At 42.1% G+C, this 18349-nt stretch overlaps 1 protein-coding gene across 1 annotated transcript; it reads right to left on the bottom strand.

The window, feature by feature from the left end:
- Positions 1–458: 458 nt before the first annotated feature.
- On the bottom strand, positions 459–18098 carry LOC126262965 (ejaculatory bulb-specific protein 3-like). The gene is made up of 2 exons (XM_049959914.1): positions 17864–18098; positions 459–895 (listed from the first exon to the last, which is right to left on the bottom strand). The coding sequence occupies exons 1-2, from the start codon at positions 18057–18059 to the stop codon at positions 699–701; spliced, it is 393 nt and encodes a 130-aa protein (XP_049815871.1). The 5' UTR covers positions 18060–18098; the 3' UTR covers positions 459–698.
- Between the last annotated feature and the right edge of the window lie 251 nt (positions 18099–18349).

Here is an 18349-nt window from a genome sequence, read left to right on the forward strand (position 1 = left end):
AGTCCTGAGAATACAAAAAAAAAAAAAAGGTGACGAATCTTTAACAGTCTGTACAAAAGCCATACGACAATTACTGCAAATAGTAATAAGTTAGCGGAAACATAAATTCTGAGAACATTTCACAATATAATTTTTATTTGTCACTGACGTTAGCAAAAAGATGCAAAGTATATCTCAACCTTGACATTAGCCAGCTTTAAATATAGAAAGCTATCACAGATCATTAAATTCTTTTTCTATAAATGAGAGTCGTAGATGCTGGATTAACATATGCAGCAATATCAGTTGTTTCTAAGGAAGGAAATACTCATGAAATAGTTGAGTGCAGAGGAAAGGAAACGTAGAAAGTGTTAATATTTGTCAGTTTCTTCACTGGAAAAACCAAACATGTTACAGAATCAGTCGATGGGAGAAAATCGAGACTACTATGCACAGAAAATGTAATGTACAACAAAGTATTGGCACTTTACATGAATCCGTCACGGAGTATTTATTTTTGTACTCTGAGGATGTACAGTATGAACAATATTAAGCTGATTTGTTAGATAGTATCTTCATCGGTCACTATCTTTTAGTCTACACGGCCTGTCTCGCGGCAGACTGTGAGGTGCTGGAGATGTAGATGTGGGCTGAGTGTGGATGATGTACGTAAGTTATCACAGACAGCTGCGGGAGCCCCTGGCAGAGCCCAGAGGCGCTCAGAAGTTGATGCCTCGCTGCTTCCAGGTGGCGCTGTGCTTCTTGGTGTACTCTCCCGCAGGGTCGAACTTGGCCTTCAGCTTGGCCCAGTCCTGCGGCCGCTTCTCCGTGACGTGCTTCAGCACCTTGACTGTCCTCTCCAGGTGGCGCGGCGAGCAGTCGTTACACCCGGTCGCCACCAGGTTCGGGAGCAGTTCTGCACAAATGTGAAACAACAAAGTCACGAATGAAGTGGCTGAAAGAGGTTAGTGAGGGGATAATTCATCGCTAAGATAACGGCGAAAGCTACATGGCGCGTTGGTGTCTGCTATTGGTGGAAATGTTCAAATCCTCCTACACCTAAGTTTTAAGGAAACTAGCAATTCGTACTTCTTTTTAACTTTTACGATCCAGGACTCCTTCACATTAGCCAGAGGTGCAGGAATACTTTAATGGATATGATTCGTACTGGTTCCATTTGTAATTGACACCATTGTTGTATCGGTTGTAAATAATTCTTTGTTTTCTGTGGTAACGGGAGGCATGTCACTGAAATAAGCAATACGAGAGATGGTTTAAAAACGCGATAGCAGTTTTTTATCTACAGATAAGGTCGGCACGTAGTCTTGATACCTGATGAAACAGTCGCTGTTTATCGTATCCATGGGTAGGGGAACGGTGCTTCATTTCTATGACAAAACTAGTGCCTACGTGGTCGACACGCGACAGAGCTGATCTCCCAAAGAAGCCAGAGACTTATGAGTCGGTTCACGAAACTATGAAGTTTCAATGACATGATCAGTCACGTGTATAGCAAGTTTTGGAATTGGTAGAAATACGTAGTGACTAGGAATTCGATAATGACAGAATTATTATCCTCACGAACGCAGCATTCGTAAACTGGAAGACGTACAAAACATGTAGATAGCATGTAAACGTTATAGTTACATGATACTGCAACGTACTGTGAGTAGAGGAGAACAGGTGCAGTTACCGTTCTCGTTGTTGGTGGGGAGTCTTGGATAGAAGAAATAACGATAGGGTTCCTTTACTTTTGATACACGCACACTACAGGAAGGAAGTCGACAATGGAGTATGTCGAACCACTTATTGCTTTTGACAGTCGCTTCGTCTAAGCTTAACCAGATGCAATTACCGATACTGAGCATCTGCTGGCAAATATAAGATATAACTTAAACGTATTATATAAATGGGTAGCAGTGCTGCTCTAAGATGAGTAGATTTTTACAAGAGAAGAAATTGTAGTGAAATGCATTGAATTAGTGACCAGGGAAAAAGGGGAAGAAAGAGACACATATATCACACTTAGGTCCTGAAATTGTAGATTTCAAAAACTCTTATGGCGTACTCGAACTTTGCAGTTGAAGTTAAGCACATCTGAGGTGCAGATATGGAACTGATGCTTTGAAACTGAAGTATTTGAGGCCCTCCGTTCTAATTAAACAGCATGTAGCCTGAGAGATATTTGTTGAACACTTGCTGGTTACATAAATTACAGATGAGAAAACCTAATGCGCTACAGAACATTATTTTGAAAATGAATACTACGTTCCTATCTCAGCTTAATACAACTACGAGTGCCAAAATATTTCATTAATGAAACGTAGTGGAGTTCCATGTTGTTAATTAATATCGTTTCTACATTAGAGAACAGATTTCTATAATCTCACGCCAAAGTTATTGAGGCTAACAGACGAGACATAGTTGCGTCTAGCGAATAGATTAGGGTGTGTCCAACCAATACAGAACAATAAAAATATGAAATCTAATGTCGAATACAACTGTAACAGCAAAATGCTCGAAGTTTATGTAACACTTTGATGAAAACATTGTATATAACTGATAAATTATTGCCTCTTATGGTCAAAATCAATCACGATCCACGACACCACGGTAAAGAACATCGTGTTTGTACTGCTTTTAATCTTATTGTTAGTTTCTGTGCTTCTCATGTGTTGCTTTTCAAGTCGTGTAAGTCAATCATCGTTTCAAAAAATACTTTCCCAGAATGAAATTTCACTCTGTAACAGAGTGTGCGCTGCCAGATCTCTTTATACGCTACATTATATCTGCTTCTCGCTTTATCTGATAATTAGGGAAGTATTGTAACTTCTCGACAGATTAATGCTGTGGACCCGACCGGCACTCGAATCCGGAACCATTGCCTTTCGCGAGGTACTAATTCAGGTACCGAGCACGACTCAGGTCCCCTGCTCAAAGCTTTACGTCCGCCAGCATCATGGCAGAGATCCCGAGTTTGAGTCCCGCTCCGACGGAAAGTTCCAGTGTGCCAGGAAATTTCAACATTTCCCCAATTTTCTAATGAGCCCAGCAGCAGATACAAAGCGGCATACAAAGAGATAAAATAATGAAGTTCCGGATGTAAAATTAGGGTGAACTGAAAATTCTTAAGCTTTAATTGGATTGACTAAATAATAGAAAATTGCATTAAATCCATCCAAAATATGAACAGAGGGACCGTACTTAAATATTGATTATCACCTATTATATCAGACGACTGTTTATTAAATAAAAGAGTAATCTGGTGATCCTTTGGGAACATAAAACATTAGCGTTAAAAGTATGGGAGAAACCTATAAAACTAGGACATGTTACTGTAGTTTTCCTGACGTTTTGAGCTCTGCGCTAACTTTTGGCTTGGCGTCACTTTGGTAAGAGTAGCGTCTCCTGACGTGATAAAGCAGAGATCTACAAACAAGGATCATTGAGTCTTCCAATAACTGGGGCAGTGTTGCTTGTGCTAGCATGGTTTCTGTGTCCTACTTGCTTCGTCCGTTATAATGTTATTTCTTTTTTTTTTTCAGGGTAAAAGAATTCCTCACTTTCATCTACTTCTTGGTGACCTAGTTTTTATGTCAGATTAGTAGCTAATCGGATTCGTGTACTTCGTGGTCACCCATTCTAATGTTGAGTTTATCTTTATTCTAATATCTGCTTCTTCCCCTTAATTTCGTCATTCTTTGGTTTTATTGATTATTCATTGATCGATTATCGTCGTTGAATCAGTTCAACAAGCCTTGTAATAACTCTTCATGATTTTCAGTCGAGTAATAAACGTCGTCAGCGAATCTTATCACTGATATTCTTACTCAGTACATTTTAATCCTATACTTCAAACTTACTTTCATTTACGTCATTGATTCTCCGATTTATAGTCTGCCTTACAACCTTCTTAACCTGATTCCTTCGTTCGGGATCCTATATTCTCATAGTTGCGTGTGGATTCTGGTACGTACTCTATGTTACCCGTCTTTGTGTATAGCTTACTTTCATTTTTCTCGGAGCAGCGAACACCTTCCACCATTCTATATTGTCGTACGCTTTTCTTAAGTTGACAACTCGTACTAAAAGTCATGAAATCTCCTAGGTCTTGCTTTCATTATCAATCGCTAGTGCACAGCTGTCTCTGACGCCAAGTTGTTGTTGTGGTCTTCAGTCCTGAGACTGGTTTTATGCAGCTCTCCATTCTGCTCTATCCTGTGCAAGCCTCTTCATCCCCCAGTACCTACTGCAACCTACATCCTTCTGAATCAGCTTAGTGTATTCATCTCTTGGTCTCCCTCTACGATTTTCAACCTACACACTGCCCTCCAATACTAAATTGGTGATCCCTCGATGTCTCAGAACATGTCCTACCAACCGATCCCTTCTTCTGGTCAAGTTGTGTCAAAAACTTCTCTTCTCCCCAATCCTATTCAATACTTCCTCATTAGTTATGTGATCTACCCATCTAATCTTCAGCATTCTTCTTTAGCACCACATTTAGAAAGCTTCTATTCTCTTTTTGTCCAAACTATTTATCGTCCATGTTTCACTTCCATCATGGCTACACTCCATACAAATACTTTCAGAAACGACTTTCTGACATTTAAATCTATACTCGATGTTAATAAATTTTTCTTCTTCAGAACGCTTTCCTTGCCATTGCCAGTCTACATTTTATATCCTCTCTACTTCGACCATCATCAGTTATTTTGCTCCCCAAATAGCAAAACTCCTTTACCACTTTAAGTGTCTCATTTCGTAATCTAATTCCCTCAGCATCACCCGACTTAATTCGACTACGTTCCATTATCCTCGTTTTGCTTTTGTTGATGTTCATCTTATACCATCCTTTCAAGACACTGTCCATTCCGTTCAACTGCTCTTCCAAGTCCTTTGCTGTCTCTGACAGAATTACAATGCCATCGCCAAACCTCTAAGTTTTTATTTCTTCTCCATGGATTTTAATACCTACTCCAAACATTTCTTTTGTTTCCTTTAAAGCTTGCTCAATATACAGATTGAATAACATCGGGGATAGGCTACAACCCTGTCTCACTCCCTTCCCAACCACTGCTTCCCTTTCATACCCCTCGACTCTTATAACTGCCATCTGCTTTCTGTACAAATTGTAAATAGCCTTTCGCTCCCTGTATTTTACCCCTGCCACCTTCAGAATTTGAAAGAGAGTATTCCAATCAACATTGTCAAAAGCTTTCTCTAAGTCTACAAATGCTAGAAACGTAGGTTTGCCTTTCCTTAATCTTTCTTCTAAGTCGTAGGTTCAGTATTGCCTCACGTGTTCCAACATTTCTACGGAATCCAAATTGATCTTCCCCGAGGTCGGCTTTTATCAGTTTTTCCATTCGTCTGTAAAGAATTCGCGTTAGTATTTTGCAGCTGTGACTTATTAAACTGATAGTTCGGTAATTTTCACATCTATCAACACCTGTTATCTTTGGGATTGGAATTATTATATTCTTCTTGAAGTCTGAGGGTGTTTCGCCTGTCTCATACATCTTGCTCACCATACGGTAGAGTTTTATCAGGACTGGCTCTCCCAAGGCTGTCAGAAGTTCCAATCGAATATTGTCTACTCCCGGGGCCTTGTTTCGACTCAGGTCTCTCAGTGCTCTGTCAAATTCTTCACTCAGTATCGTGTCTCCCATTTCATCTTCATCTACGTCCTCTTCCATTTCCATAATATTGTCCTCAAGTACATCGCCCTTGTATAGACCCTCTATATACTCCTTCCACCCTTCTGCTTTTCCTTCTTTTCTTAGAACTGGGTTTCCATCGGAGCTCTTGATATTCATACAAGTGGCTCTCTTCTCTCCAAAGGTCTCTTTAACTTTCCTGTAGGCGGTATCTATCTTAACCCTAGTGAAATAAGCCTCTACATCCTTCAAACGGCTCTGAGCACTATGGGACTCAACATCTTAGGTCATAAGTCCCCTAGAACTTAGAACTACTTAAACCTAACTAACCTAAGGACATCACACACACCCATGCCCGAGGCAGGATTCGAACCTGCGACCGTAGCAGTCCGGCGGTTCCGGTACATCCTTCCATTTGTCCTCTAGCCATCCCTGCTTAGCAGTTTTGCACTTCCTGTCGATCTGAATTTTGAGACGTTTGTTTTCCTTTTAGCCTGCTTCATTTACTGCATTTTTATATTTTCTCCTTTCATCAATTAAATCAATATTTCTTCTGTTACCCAAGGGTTTGTACTAGCCCTGGTCTTTTTACCTATCTGATCCTCTGCTGCCTTCACTATTTCATCCCTCAAAGCTACCCATTCTTCTTCTACTGTATTTCTTTCCTCCATTTCTGTCAATTGTTCCCTTATGCTCTCCCTGAAACTCAGTACAACCTCTGGTTCTTTCAGTTAATCCAGGTCCCATCTCCTTAAATACCCACATTTTTACAGTTTCTTGAGTTTTAGTCTACAGTTCATAACCAATAGATTGTGGTCAGAGTCCACATCTGCCCCTGGAAATGTCTTACAATTTAAAACCTGGTTCCTAAATCTCTGTCTTACCATTATATAATCTATCTGATACCTTTTAGTATCTCCAGAGTTCTTTCACGTATATAACCTTCTTTGATGATTCTTGAACCAAGTGTTAGCTATGATTAAGTTATGCTCTGGGCAAAATTCTACCAGGCGGCTTCCTCTTTCATTTCAGTCCATATTCACCTACTATGTTTCCTCTTCCGTTTCAATCCATATTCACCTACTATGTTTCCTTCTCTCCCTTTTCCTACTCTCGAATTCCAGTCACCCATGACTATTAAATTTTCGTCTCCCTTCACTACCTGCATAATTTCTTTTATCTCGTCATACATTTCATCAATTTCTTCATCATCTGCAGAGCTACTTGGCATATAAACTTGTACCACTGTAGTAGGCGTGGGCTTCGTGTCTATCTTGGCCACAATAATGCGTTCACTATGCTGTTTGTAGTAGCTTACCAGCAATCCTATTTTTGTAATACATTATTAAACATACTCCTGCATTACCCCTATTTGATTTTGTATTTATAACCCTGTATTCATCTGAACCAAAAGTCTTGTTCCTCCTGCCACCGAACTTCACTAATTCCCACTATATCTAACTTTAACCTATCCATTTCCCTTTTTAAATTTTCTAACCTACCTCCCCGATTAAGGGATCTGACATTCCACGCTCCGATCCGTAGAACGCCAGTTTTCTTTCACCTGATAACGACGTCCTCTTGAGTGGTCCCCGCCCGGAGATCCGAATGGGGGACTATTTTACCTCTGGAATATTTTACCCAAGAGGACGCCATCATCATTTAATCATACAGTAAAGCTGTATGCCCTCGGGAAAAGTTACGGCTGTAGTTTCCCCTTGATTTCAGCCGTTCGCAGTGCCAAAACAGCAAGGCCGTTTTTGTTAGTGTTATAGTGCCAGATCAGTCAATCATCCAGACTGTTGCCCCTGAACCTACTGAAAAGGCTGCTGCCCCTCTTCAGGAACCACACGTTTATCTGGCCTTGGCCTCTCAACAGATACCCCTCCGTTGTGGTTGCACCTACGGTACGGCTATCTGTATCGTTGAGGCACGCAAGCCTCCCCACCAACGGCAAGGTCCATTGTTCATGGGGGGGGAGGGGGGGGGGTCTGTCGCCATACCTTTCCCAAAATCAAACTGATCGATATCGGTGAGATCCTAGATTTTCTTATCTATACCTAGTATATTACCTTTGCGAGTAATTTGAGTACACGTGCGGCTAAGATGAGTGTGCTACAGTTCTCGCACTTATCCGATAATTTTCCGGGCTCTGTGGCTGATATGTATCCGGAAGCCTGATACATTCGAAGTCTCACAGATCCTACACTCTGACGCGAGTAGTCGTATGTTCACCATATCGTTCAGAGGTTTTGAATTACCGAAGGAAAGTTTACAATATCTTCTACCTTAGTTAATAGCAAGTATTCTAAAACTATGTTAAATCCTAATGCCGGATCAACTTTGTCTTCCATATCGACTCCCATTGTTTCTTATACGACGTCATCAGATGGTTCCCTCTCTCCTAGAGGATTCAAATGTATTCATTCTACCTATCACCTCTGTCGTCTATTTTTGACAGTGGATTGTCCATTATACTCTAAATGTTAGTATCCTTGATTTTAAGATTCTTTTTTGACTTTTTTATACGATGAATTACTCCATCCGATGACCATTTCGTTTTGGCTACCCTGCTCTTCCTGTTTGTTCCATTTCCAAGCGACTAAATGACCATATTCCAGTCATTCACATTTTTTTTACTTCCTTCTTTGCTCGATCAGCTGAAAAATTTCTAATGTTACCCAAGATTTCTTCGTGGTTACCTTCCTTGTACCTATATACTTCCTTCCAAATTTTCTGCCATTTCTAGATATGTCTGTTCCTCTTCAGATTAACTGCTATTCACTATCGCATTATCTACGTGCTCAGAGAACTTCACACGCACCTCATCATTCCACAGCACCCAAGTATCCCACTTCCTTCCATACCGATTAAACTTCGGTGTACTCTACTCGTAATTATTTAATTTCTATCCGAGTGCGTATTTGCTTCTGGTTGCGCCTTGCAAACCAGTATCTCGTATGGGAATGTCTCTCAGACCATGACGTAATCGCGCTGAAACCTTTCAGTGTCCTGGGTCTTTTTCCAATACGTGTCCTTTCCTTTTGATTTCTGATTAGTGTAGCGGTTGTTATTAGCTGGACTGGACTGCAAAAGTCATTTTAGTCTCTTTCTCTTCATTACTACTACCGTAACTTTTTCTCTTCTTTCATCTATTATTTCGTTCCAATCCCACATGGTCATTAGTTTATCGTCTACCTTTACACACTGAAATACCAGTTCGCAAACTTCGTATACACCCTCAATCTCTTCACATTCTGCTTGTGACGCGTGTATATATGTATCTTAAATGTTATTTTTGTCGTTGTGTTGCTCTCGACTACGATGAGAATAAGCCTATCACAGACAGATAATTGAAATTGTTTGACGTGTACCTTCCTATTCATAAAGAGTTCTACTCCCGTTAAACAGTTTTCTGTTGCTGTTCATATTATCCTACGCTCTTTGGGCCATAAATTCTTATTTACTTTCCATTATACTTCCCTAACAACCGCTACATCTAGACTGAGGCTTTGCATTTTTGTTTCCTGTTTTTCTAGCTTCCCTACCACGTGCGAACTTCTCAATTTCCACTCTCTCAGATGGAGAATGTTATCATTTCGTTGGTAATTCGATATTTTCCTCGAGGTTACCTCTCTCTGGGCAATCTCTTTCCAAAGATCCGAAAGCAGTTTGTTGTTGTTGTTGTGGTCTTCAGTCCTGAGACTGGTTTGATGCAGCTCTCCATGCTACTCTATCCTGTGCAAGCTTCTTCATCTCCCATTACCTACTGCAACCTACATCCTTCTGAATCTGCTTAGTGTATTCATCTCTTGGTCTCCCCCTACGATTTTTACCCTCCACGCTGCCATCCAATACTAAATTGGTGATCCCTTGATGCCTCAGAACATGTCCTACCAACCGATCCCCTCTTCTGGTCAAGTTGTGTCAGAAACTTCTCTTCTCCCCAATCCTATTCAATAGTTCCTCATTAGTTATGTGATCTACCCATCTAATCTTCAGCATTCTTCTGTAGCACCACATTTCGAAAGCTTCTATTCTCTTCTTGTCCAAACTATTTACCGTCCATGTTTCACTTCCATACATGGCTACACTCCATACAAATACTTTCAGAAATGACTTCCTGACACGAAAGCAGTTTAATTCCGGAAAAATATGCCCATTGAGAGATCATTACGACTCTTGTTTCAATCACAGGCCACTTGTTCTGCGGATGCACCATATGTCTTTAAGACAATGGTTTTACTTACCTTCTGCATCCTCGTACTATTGGTCATTGCAGACTCTTCCGTCTTTGAGGGGCAACCTCCCATCCCGAGAGAAGGAGGGTACAGTGAACTTCTTTCTGCTCCCCGCATTCACTGACGAGAAGGCGGGTCACTCCTTATACCGGAAGTCTTCGGCGGCCATTGCTGACATTTTTTATCTAGAATTAATGCAATGACGGGAATCGAAGCTAGGACCCAGACTATTTTGCTTACTAACGAAAGCCTAGACCATGGTTTCACCTCTAACAATGCTGCTTTCATTTTATACGCCTGTAAAAAGTCATTGGTTTATTTTCATTACCAATACATGAACAACGATCTAGTCTGAATTATGCTCTGAAGGCAAGCATATTCGCGCCTGTGACACATTTGCTAATATTTACTACGGCCCAAATTGCTTGCTTCTATGTTTCTAATCCCGTGTTTAAGACTTTATCACTCCTCGCAGCGCGTAACATGGTGTCTAACCTTGAGGCACGGAGGTACGCTAGATTCTCACTGAATCCGCGCAGTGGCTTAACAACTGTTGTTCTGGTACACGAGACAGACTGAGTGTCCTTTTTAAGTGGCTTTCCAAGCTCTCTGAGGCAAATATTGGGCTTTTCCACAATGTCCACCTCATAAAATATGACGCACAGCATGTAAAATGTGACAAAGTACTGAATAAATTTTACACGATTCATTAACAGATGGCGCACGCGATTGAAATTAGCAGAGTTTTGAGGCGAAAAGAAAGGGAACTGGTTACAAAGTTAAAATAAATTTGCCAAATGATGAAAAACAGTGACCCCATGACGTGGGTTAAGATCTAGGAAAGGGATTCACGTTACAAATACTGATGATATCTTCAAATAGCTGCCAGAAGTAACCAAAAGTGAATAATGAAAACGCGTTATTGCCTTCGATTATTGTTCTCGAGAGGTTAGTACATCATTTCTGTGGCAATTGGTTACGGAACCAATCCACAGTTTAGTTACTACATCGCAGAATATTGTCTAGAGCTAACATTCTTTTGCCCGCAACGTCAGACCACAACTTTTGTTTCTGACGGGACTCACAGAAATAACATTGAATCACGTCTCCTATATCGATACACAGTGTTGCAAGTACCCATCCGTACCTGTTCCTCTGCATTTTTGTTGATAAATATAGCTATCGTGACAATGACCCACTGGCTGCTGCACGCCCTTGGAACTGCGACCACTGCATATTTGGAACGCGACCTTCTGTCTTCGACTTCATACACCCAGTAGTTTGCCTTCGCCTCGACGGCGCTCGCGGGAACTGGTCTACCTCGCTGTGGGTTAGATGGAGAACCGGGTCTCTGAAACGATTTTATTACCCTGACATTTCTCTTGGACTGGAACGAAAACGTAAGTCGTTGTCTTTCGGCAGTATGTTAGTGTAATTGAGCAACCAAGGCACACATTTTGATGCTCAACATCAATCTCTGTCAACATTTAGTAATAACGTATCCTCTGCTACAATGAGAAAGCATCGTTACGGCGGCCAACCTTGATCAAATCCTCCTAGCTCTGCAAATCTAAGTCCCTGAAAAATCTGTTTTCCGCGTCATTATTAACCAGTTCTGCAATTTTCTGCTCCGCTGCGCTTTCAAAAAATGTTCAAATGTGTGTGGAATTGGTTGGTTGGTTTGGTTGGGAAAGGAGACCAGACAGCGAGGTCATCGGTCTCATCGTATTAGGGAAGGACGGGGAAGGAAGTCGGCCGTGCCCTTTCAAAGGAACCATGCCGGCATTTGCCTGGAGCGATTTAGGGAAATCACGGAAAATCTAACTCAGGATGGCCGGACGCGGGATTGAACCGTCGTCCTCCCGAATGCGAGTCCAGTGTGCTAGCCACTGCGCCACCTCGCTGGGTGTGTGTGACATCTTATGGGACTTAACTGCTAAGGTCATCAGTCCCTAAGCTTACACACTACTGAACCTAAATTATCCTCTCTGCCTCGTGATTACTGGGTGTTGTGTGATGTTCTTAGGTTAGTTAGGTTCAAGTAGTTCTAAGTTCTAGGGGACTGATGACCATAGATGTTAAATCCCATAGTGCTCAGAGCCATTTTTGAAGCCCTAAATTATCCTAAGGACAAACACACACACCCATGCCCGAGGGAGGACTCGAAACTCCTCCGGGATCAGCCGCACAGTCCATGACTACAGCGCCCTAGACCGCTCGGCTAATCCCACGCGGCGCTGCGCTTTCAGCTGGCAAGATAACCTTTACTGATGGCTTACCTCTTGTCCCACTCATTCGCCTAAAAATCCAGTAAGGATCCTCACGCCACCTATTTTTCCCACCGTTTTACATTTCTCAAATAATGTGACCTCTTAATTCTAATGTCCTGGGGCATCGTCACACTTCAAATTTTTTTCAGAATCTTCTTTTCTAGTTTCCCCACGACGCGGCACATTACCATACAATAGTATGTTTCGGTACTGTCATACTAAACATCTCTGATCCACATAAATATTTAACAGCGAACAGAGCTTTCTTCCCTAAAGTATTGTTGGCGTGACTGTTTAACGGTGTCTTTCTGGCTGAAGTATTAGCCAAAACAGCTTTCTACACCTCCACCAGTACGCTTCACATTCCTAACTTGAGCGTCCGTAAGCGTAACCTTGTTCTAGCGCAGTAGAACGTCTTCACTTTTTTTGTGACACGTTTTCGTAAGCGACATTTTAAGCCAAAGAAATTAAATTGCAGGATAGGGAAAACTTCCCCACAGAACTGTTTAGGACTATCATATTTTTCTTTGAATAACTGAACAACAGGTTCGTAAATGTGCATCCAGTAAGTATTTCCGTCCGTCAGTACGACACAAACGGAACCGAGCTGCAGGTGAGCAAGTTCCACTCTACCTACAAACAAGCTCCTCGTGCAGACCGTGAAGGCCCAAGGGCTACTGTCCGCCTGCCGTCGCAGCCTGTGCCTCGCTGAGTCACGTGGATGCGGCATGGACGGGTGTGTGCTCAGCACACCGCTCTGCCAGCTGTTTTGCCGACTTCTCAGACCTTGGAGCTGCTACTTCTCATTCAAGTAGCTCCTCACTTGACATCAAGAGGCTGAGTGCGCCCTGTAACAGTCTCCCCACCAAGGAGAAATCCTTGGCAGTACCGGGAACCGAACGAAGGTCTTCCGTAAGGCAGCCATCTGTGGTCAGCATTCAGCTACGGAGGCAGACTAGATCACGCTCTACCTCGCGAAAATTATGATTATATATTCCGTTGAAACAGTGTATTCAAATAGCAATTCTTGTAGGAAAACAAGCTGCACGAATTCGAATTCAAAAGAATTTTATACAAAGTAAGAGTTTTCATAACATTTGCGCGAGATACACTGTCCTCCGAACTCCATCATAGTCCTTACAACGAAGCAGAATTCAGTTTCCAAGATAATAAACCATATGCCCTTATATAACGGAAGAAATACCATACATGTGGACGAAGTCAGGAAGCCTTTATATTTCATTCCATGAAATCCAGTGGTCAAAAGCTGGGAAGGTCCTTCCAGTCGTTGGATACTGCCTTTCTATACTCTGAATAACAGACCCATTAGGAGAATCATTATCATCTTGAAAAATAGCTTTTCTTTTTAAAACTGTTCTCGCGACACCTAAGATGGCATTCTAGTATTCATGAGTCCACGTAGGAGCGAGTACAGGTCTCTCAAAAGATATTTGACATTGGCAATCAAGAGAAACATAATTCCAAGTAGATGCCGTTTCTTTCATTAACGTTCAATAAATAACGAAGAGTCCCAGTTGACACCAGATCATTTTACGTCGACGGCCCTTGTTTAAAGAGTGGCAATCATTGCTGAAACGAGTTACGTAGTTCAATTCCCATATAAACGGAGTGTCCATTGATTCCGTTTCAGCCTTACGATTTTGTGCGTCTAAAGGCAGGTGAGCTGCTTTCACGAACCCATTTGTGAAGCTTCCTGCAAGATTTACGTTATTCAAGTACTAGACACAAATGTATCCATTCATTTCACTAAGGGAAACTTCCGGTACCAATGGTCAATCCACAACAATGTCTGTAATCAAAAGGTTACTGACTATGCTTCCTACAGATTTTTGTCACTTATTTGCGCCAAATGTATCACAAAAATTGCCGTTGTATAGCTAATGAATTTCTCAGTAGAGAAACTTCTATCAGCTAATTCTGCACATTATCAGAAATACCAGCGTGAAGGAAACCTATAAAGATAATTGTTAAAACATTAAGCCATTTAGAGACTGTACTTTGTAAATTCGAGGTCACTAGAACTGTAAGGGAATGTAGATGAAGATGAGATGGGATACTTAATACTGTGAGAAGAATTTCATAGAGCAGTAGAAGACCTAAGCCGAAACAGGGTCCCGGAAGTAACCGACATTGCATCAAACTACTGACAGCATTGGGAAAGGCAGCCGCGACAAAGTTCTTCCATCTGGTGTGCAAGATGTAGGGGACTGACGTAATACATCCGCACATAAAGAAGAATACAATAATTACAATTCCAAAGAAAGTAGGTGCTGACGGATGTATTACCAAACTGTCAGTTTAATAAGTCATGGTTGCAAAATACTAAGATGAATTCTTAACGCAAGAGCCGAAGAGCTGGTAGAAGCTGAGCTCGGAGAGATCAGTTTCAATTCTGGAGAAACGAGAGAACGCGTAAGGCGATGTAGACCCTACGACTTACCTTTGAAGATAGGTGAAGGACAGGTAGACTTAGGTAAAGCTTTTGACAATGTTGAATGGAGTATACTGTTTGAAATTATAAAGGTAGTAGGGGTAAAATACACGGAACGAAAGGCTATTTACCACTTGTGCATAAAACACACAGCAGTTTTAACAGCCAATGGCATGAAAGTGAAACAGTGGTTGAGAAGGGAGTGAGACATCGTTGTAGATTATTATCGTTGATTCAGTCTATACACTCACCAAGCAGTAAAGGAAACCAAAGAAAAACTTGAAGTAGGAATTACAATAACATAAACTTTCAGGTTCTTCGATGACACTGTAATTCTGTCAGAGGCTGTAAAGAACTCGAAAGAGTAGACGAACGGAATGAACAGTATCTCTAAAGCAGGATATAAGATTAAAATCAACAAAAGCAAATCCAGTACCATGGAATGTAGTCGAATTAAGCGATGCTGAGTAAATTAGATTCGCAACGAGACATTAATAGTAGTACATGAGTTATGCTGTTTGGGCAGCAAAATAACTAAAGATGGTCGCAGTAGAGAGGATATAAAACGCCGATTGGCAATGGCAAGAAAAGCATTTCTGAAGAGAAATTTGCTAACGTCGAGTATTGATATTTCTTCTCTGAAAGTATCTGTATTGAGTGTAGCCGTTTGCGGTAGTGAAACATGGAAGAGTGTAGACGCTTTTGAGATGTGGTGTTACAGAAGAATGCTGAAGATTAGATTGGTAGATCACATAATTAAGGACAGGTTACTGAATAGAATTGGGCAGAAAAATTTGTGGCACAACCTGACTGGAAGAAGAGTTCGGTTGGTCGGACACATTCTGAGACAGCAAAGGATAATCAGTTTAGTGTTTGATGGAAGTGTGGGAGATAAAGGGAAACCAAGATATGAACACAGCAAACAGATACAGAAGGATGTAGGTTGTAAGTACTTATTTGGAGATGAAGAGGCTTGCACAGGATAGAGTCGGATGGAAAGCTGAATCAGACTAGCCATCGGACTGATGACCGCAACAAAAGTTCACCTTAACTCCATGTCAATGGCTTTTAAATATGCCTAATGCCGTCTCCGCTGTTCCAGATAATCTCAAGACGAGTTAACGACGCGAAACGCGTAGCTAATAATGAATCTCTTGCAACAGTGTCTGTTTTCTGTTTTCGGAACATTGAACCACTGTTGCTGCACCAAGCCAAAATGGAGTGGAGTAGTGTATTGGATGGGTCATTAATTTATATTTTTCTTCTTCTACATCTACATCTACATACATACTCCGCAATCCACAATACGGTGCGTGGCGGAGGGTACCTCGTACCACAACTAGCATCTTCTCTCCCTGTTCCACTCCCAAACAGAACGAGGGAAAAATAACTGTCTATATGCCTCTGTACGAGCCCTAATCTCTCTTATCTTATCTTTGTGGTCTTTCCGTGAAATATAAGTTGGCGGCAGTAAAATTGTACTGCAGTCAGCATCAAATGCTGGTTCTCTAAATTTCCTCAGTAGCGATTCACGAAAAGAACACCTCCTTTCCTCCAGAGACTCCCACCCGAGTTCCTGAAGCATTTCCGTAACACTCGTGTGATGATCAAACCTACCAGTAACAAACCTAGCAGCCCGCCTCTGAATTGCTTCTATGTCCTCCCTCAATCCGAAATGATAGGTATCCCAAACGCTCGAGCAGTACTCAAGAATAGGTCGTATTAGTGTTTTATAAGCGGTCTCCTTTACAGTTGAACCACATCTCCCCAAAATTCTACCAATGAACCGAAGACGACTCTCCGCCTTCCCCACAACTGCCGTTACATGCTTGTCCCACTTCATATCGCTCTGCAATGTTACGCTCAAATATTTCATCGAGGTGACTGTGTCAAGCGCTACACTACTAATGGAGTATTCAAACATTACGGGATTCTTTTTCCTATTCATCTGAATTAATTTACATTTGTCTATATTTAGAGTTAGCTGCCATTCTTTACACCAATCACAAATCCTGTCCAAGTCATCTTGTATCCTCCTACAGTCACTCAACGACGACACCTTCCCGTACACCATAGCATCATCAGCTAACAGCCGCACATTGCTTTCCACCCTATCCAAAAGATCATTTATGTAGACAGAAAACAACAGCGGACCTACCACACTTCCCTGGGGCACTCCAGATGACACCCTCACCTCCGATGAACACTCAGCATCGAGGACACACCTTTTAGAAGTCTCGGTAGATATGAGCATGTAACACAAATGCGCCCGTAACACTGCTTCCCTTTGCGAGCAGCCAGCTCAAATTACAACCTGGTCTTCCTTACGTACGTTTTCTCAATTTTCATAAGACTGGCATTATAGGAAGGTTCCTTAAGCAACGATAACTGAATACCTCCCACTAGCCCTTAGTGTGCTGGAATTAGAATTAAAACACAACAAAGATTTACACACGAAATTAAACTAAATAAAGGAATTATACAAAGGGATTCATTAAGCAAACTCGTGTTCAGCTTAATAAGGGACAACATCACTGATGAAGTAACTTCATCAGTTTAATAAAACAGCTTATCAGTTATGGAAACCTTAACTAAAAAACTAAGAGTATGGTAACATCAAAAGAACCTGTGCGAAGTAAGTTAAATGCACATGGTGTGTCAATTGAACAGGTGATGAACTTTTATTATCTAGGCACTGTTATGACTAGCTACAAAGACTTAACTGTGGAAGTGAAAAATCAAGTGGCAGAGGCAGTAAAGGTAGCCAAATGTATGGAGAAACAAATTTATGGCTGCTGAGAGGAAAATAAAAATACGAGTATATAAAACAATGGGATGTCCTGTTTTGACATATCTGTCAGGAACTAGAGCAGAAACGAAAAAGATAAAACAAAAATTAATGGTAGTGGAAATGAAGATTCTAAGATAGTTCCAAGGAGTAAAGGTCGATAAGGGAACCGTGTGGAATACAAAATCGAAGTAAAAGGACGAAGACAAAGGAAGGAAATTGGGTCGTGTGGAAAGGATAGACCCTTGAATACTAGCTAAAACATGGACGACCGTAAGGGAAACGGTTACCTGGACGACCTCCCAAATTGAACAGCAGTCGGCCCCTTACTACCACTCGTCAGCAGACAAACAGGGGAATCCCTAGTCAGCAGAAGAAGGAGAAGAAGAGTTAGAGAGGAAGTTAAACCTATCAAATGGCCGACAGAGGTGGCAGAGAAAGGCGAGTGCGAGGTGCGAAACGGCGGTACTCACTCTTGAGGTCTTTGCCCTCTGGCGTGCACTTGCCGTCGCCGTCGTCCAGGAGGCACTGCACGTAGGCCCTGAAGAGGCGCTCGTTGCCCAGCACCTCGTCTATGTCGACTCTGTCGAGTCTGTCCTGCTGCGGCGCCGCGCGTGTGGCAACCGCGGCCAGCGAGAGCAGGCAGCAGGCGATCAGGATTCTGGCCATGTCCGCGGTCCGTGGTCGGTGGCAATGAAGTACCGTGCTGGCCGGCCGCCGCCTCTTATAGCCGCCACTGTGACGTCAGCGACTGCACGTGACGCAGCAGCAACAAACGTGTGGGCCATGGGGTGTCCCCACCCGGGACCGGTCACTGGCACCTCTCAGAGCAGAGAGGCCTGATCGCACTTTTCCGTGCCGCCCGTGACCTCCACCAGAGGCCAATAAGAGACAGGTGTTCATTGGTATGCATAAGCACGCCCACATCTTTCAGAAGTCTCGGTAGATATGTGACTGCC

The sequence above is a fragment of the Schistocerca nitens genome, chromosome 6, assembly GCF_023898315.1.
Source record: "Schistocerca nitens isolate TAMUIC-IGC-003100 chromosome 6, iqSchNite1.1, whole genome shotgun sequence".
In the NCBI taxonomy this organism is placed as follows: Eukaryota; Metazoa; Arthropoda; class Insecta; order Orthoptera; family Acrididae; genus Schistocerca; species Schistocerca nitens.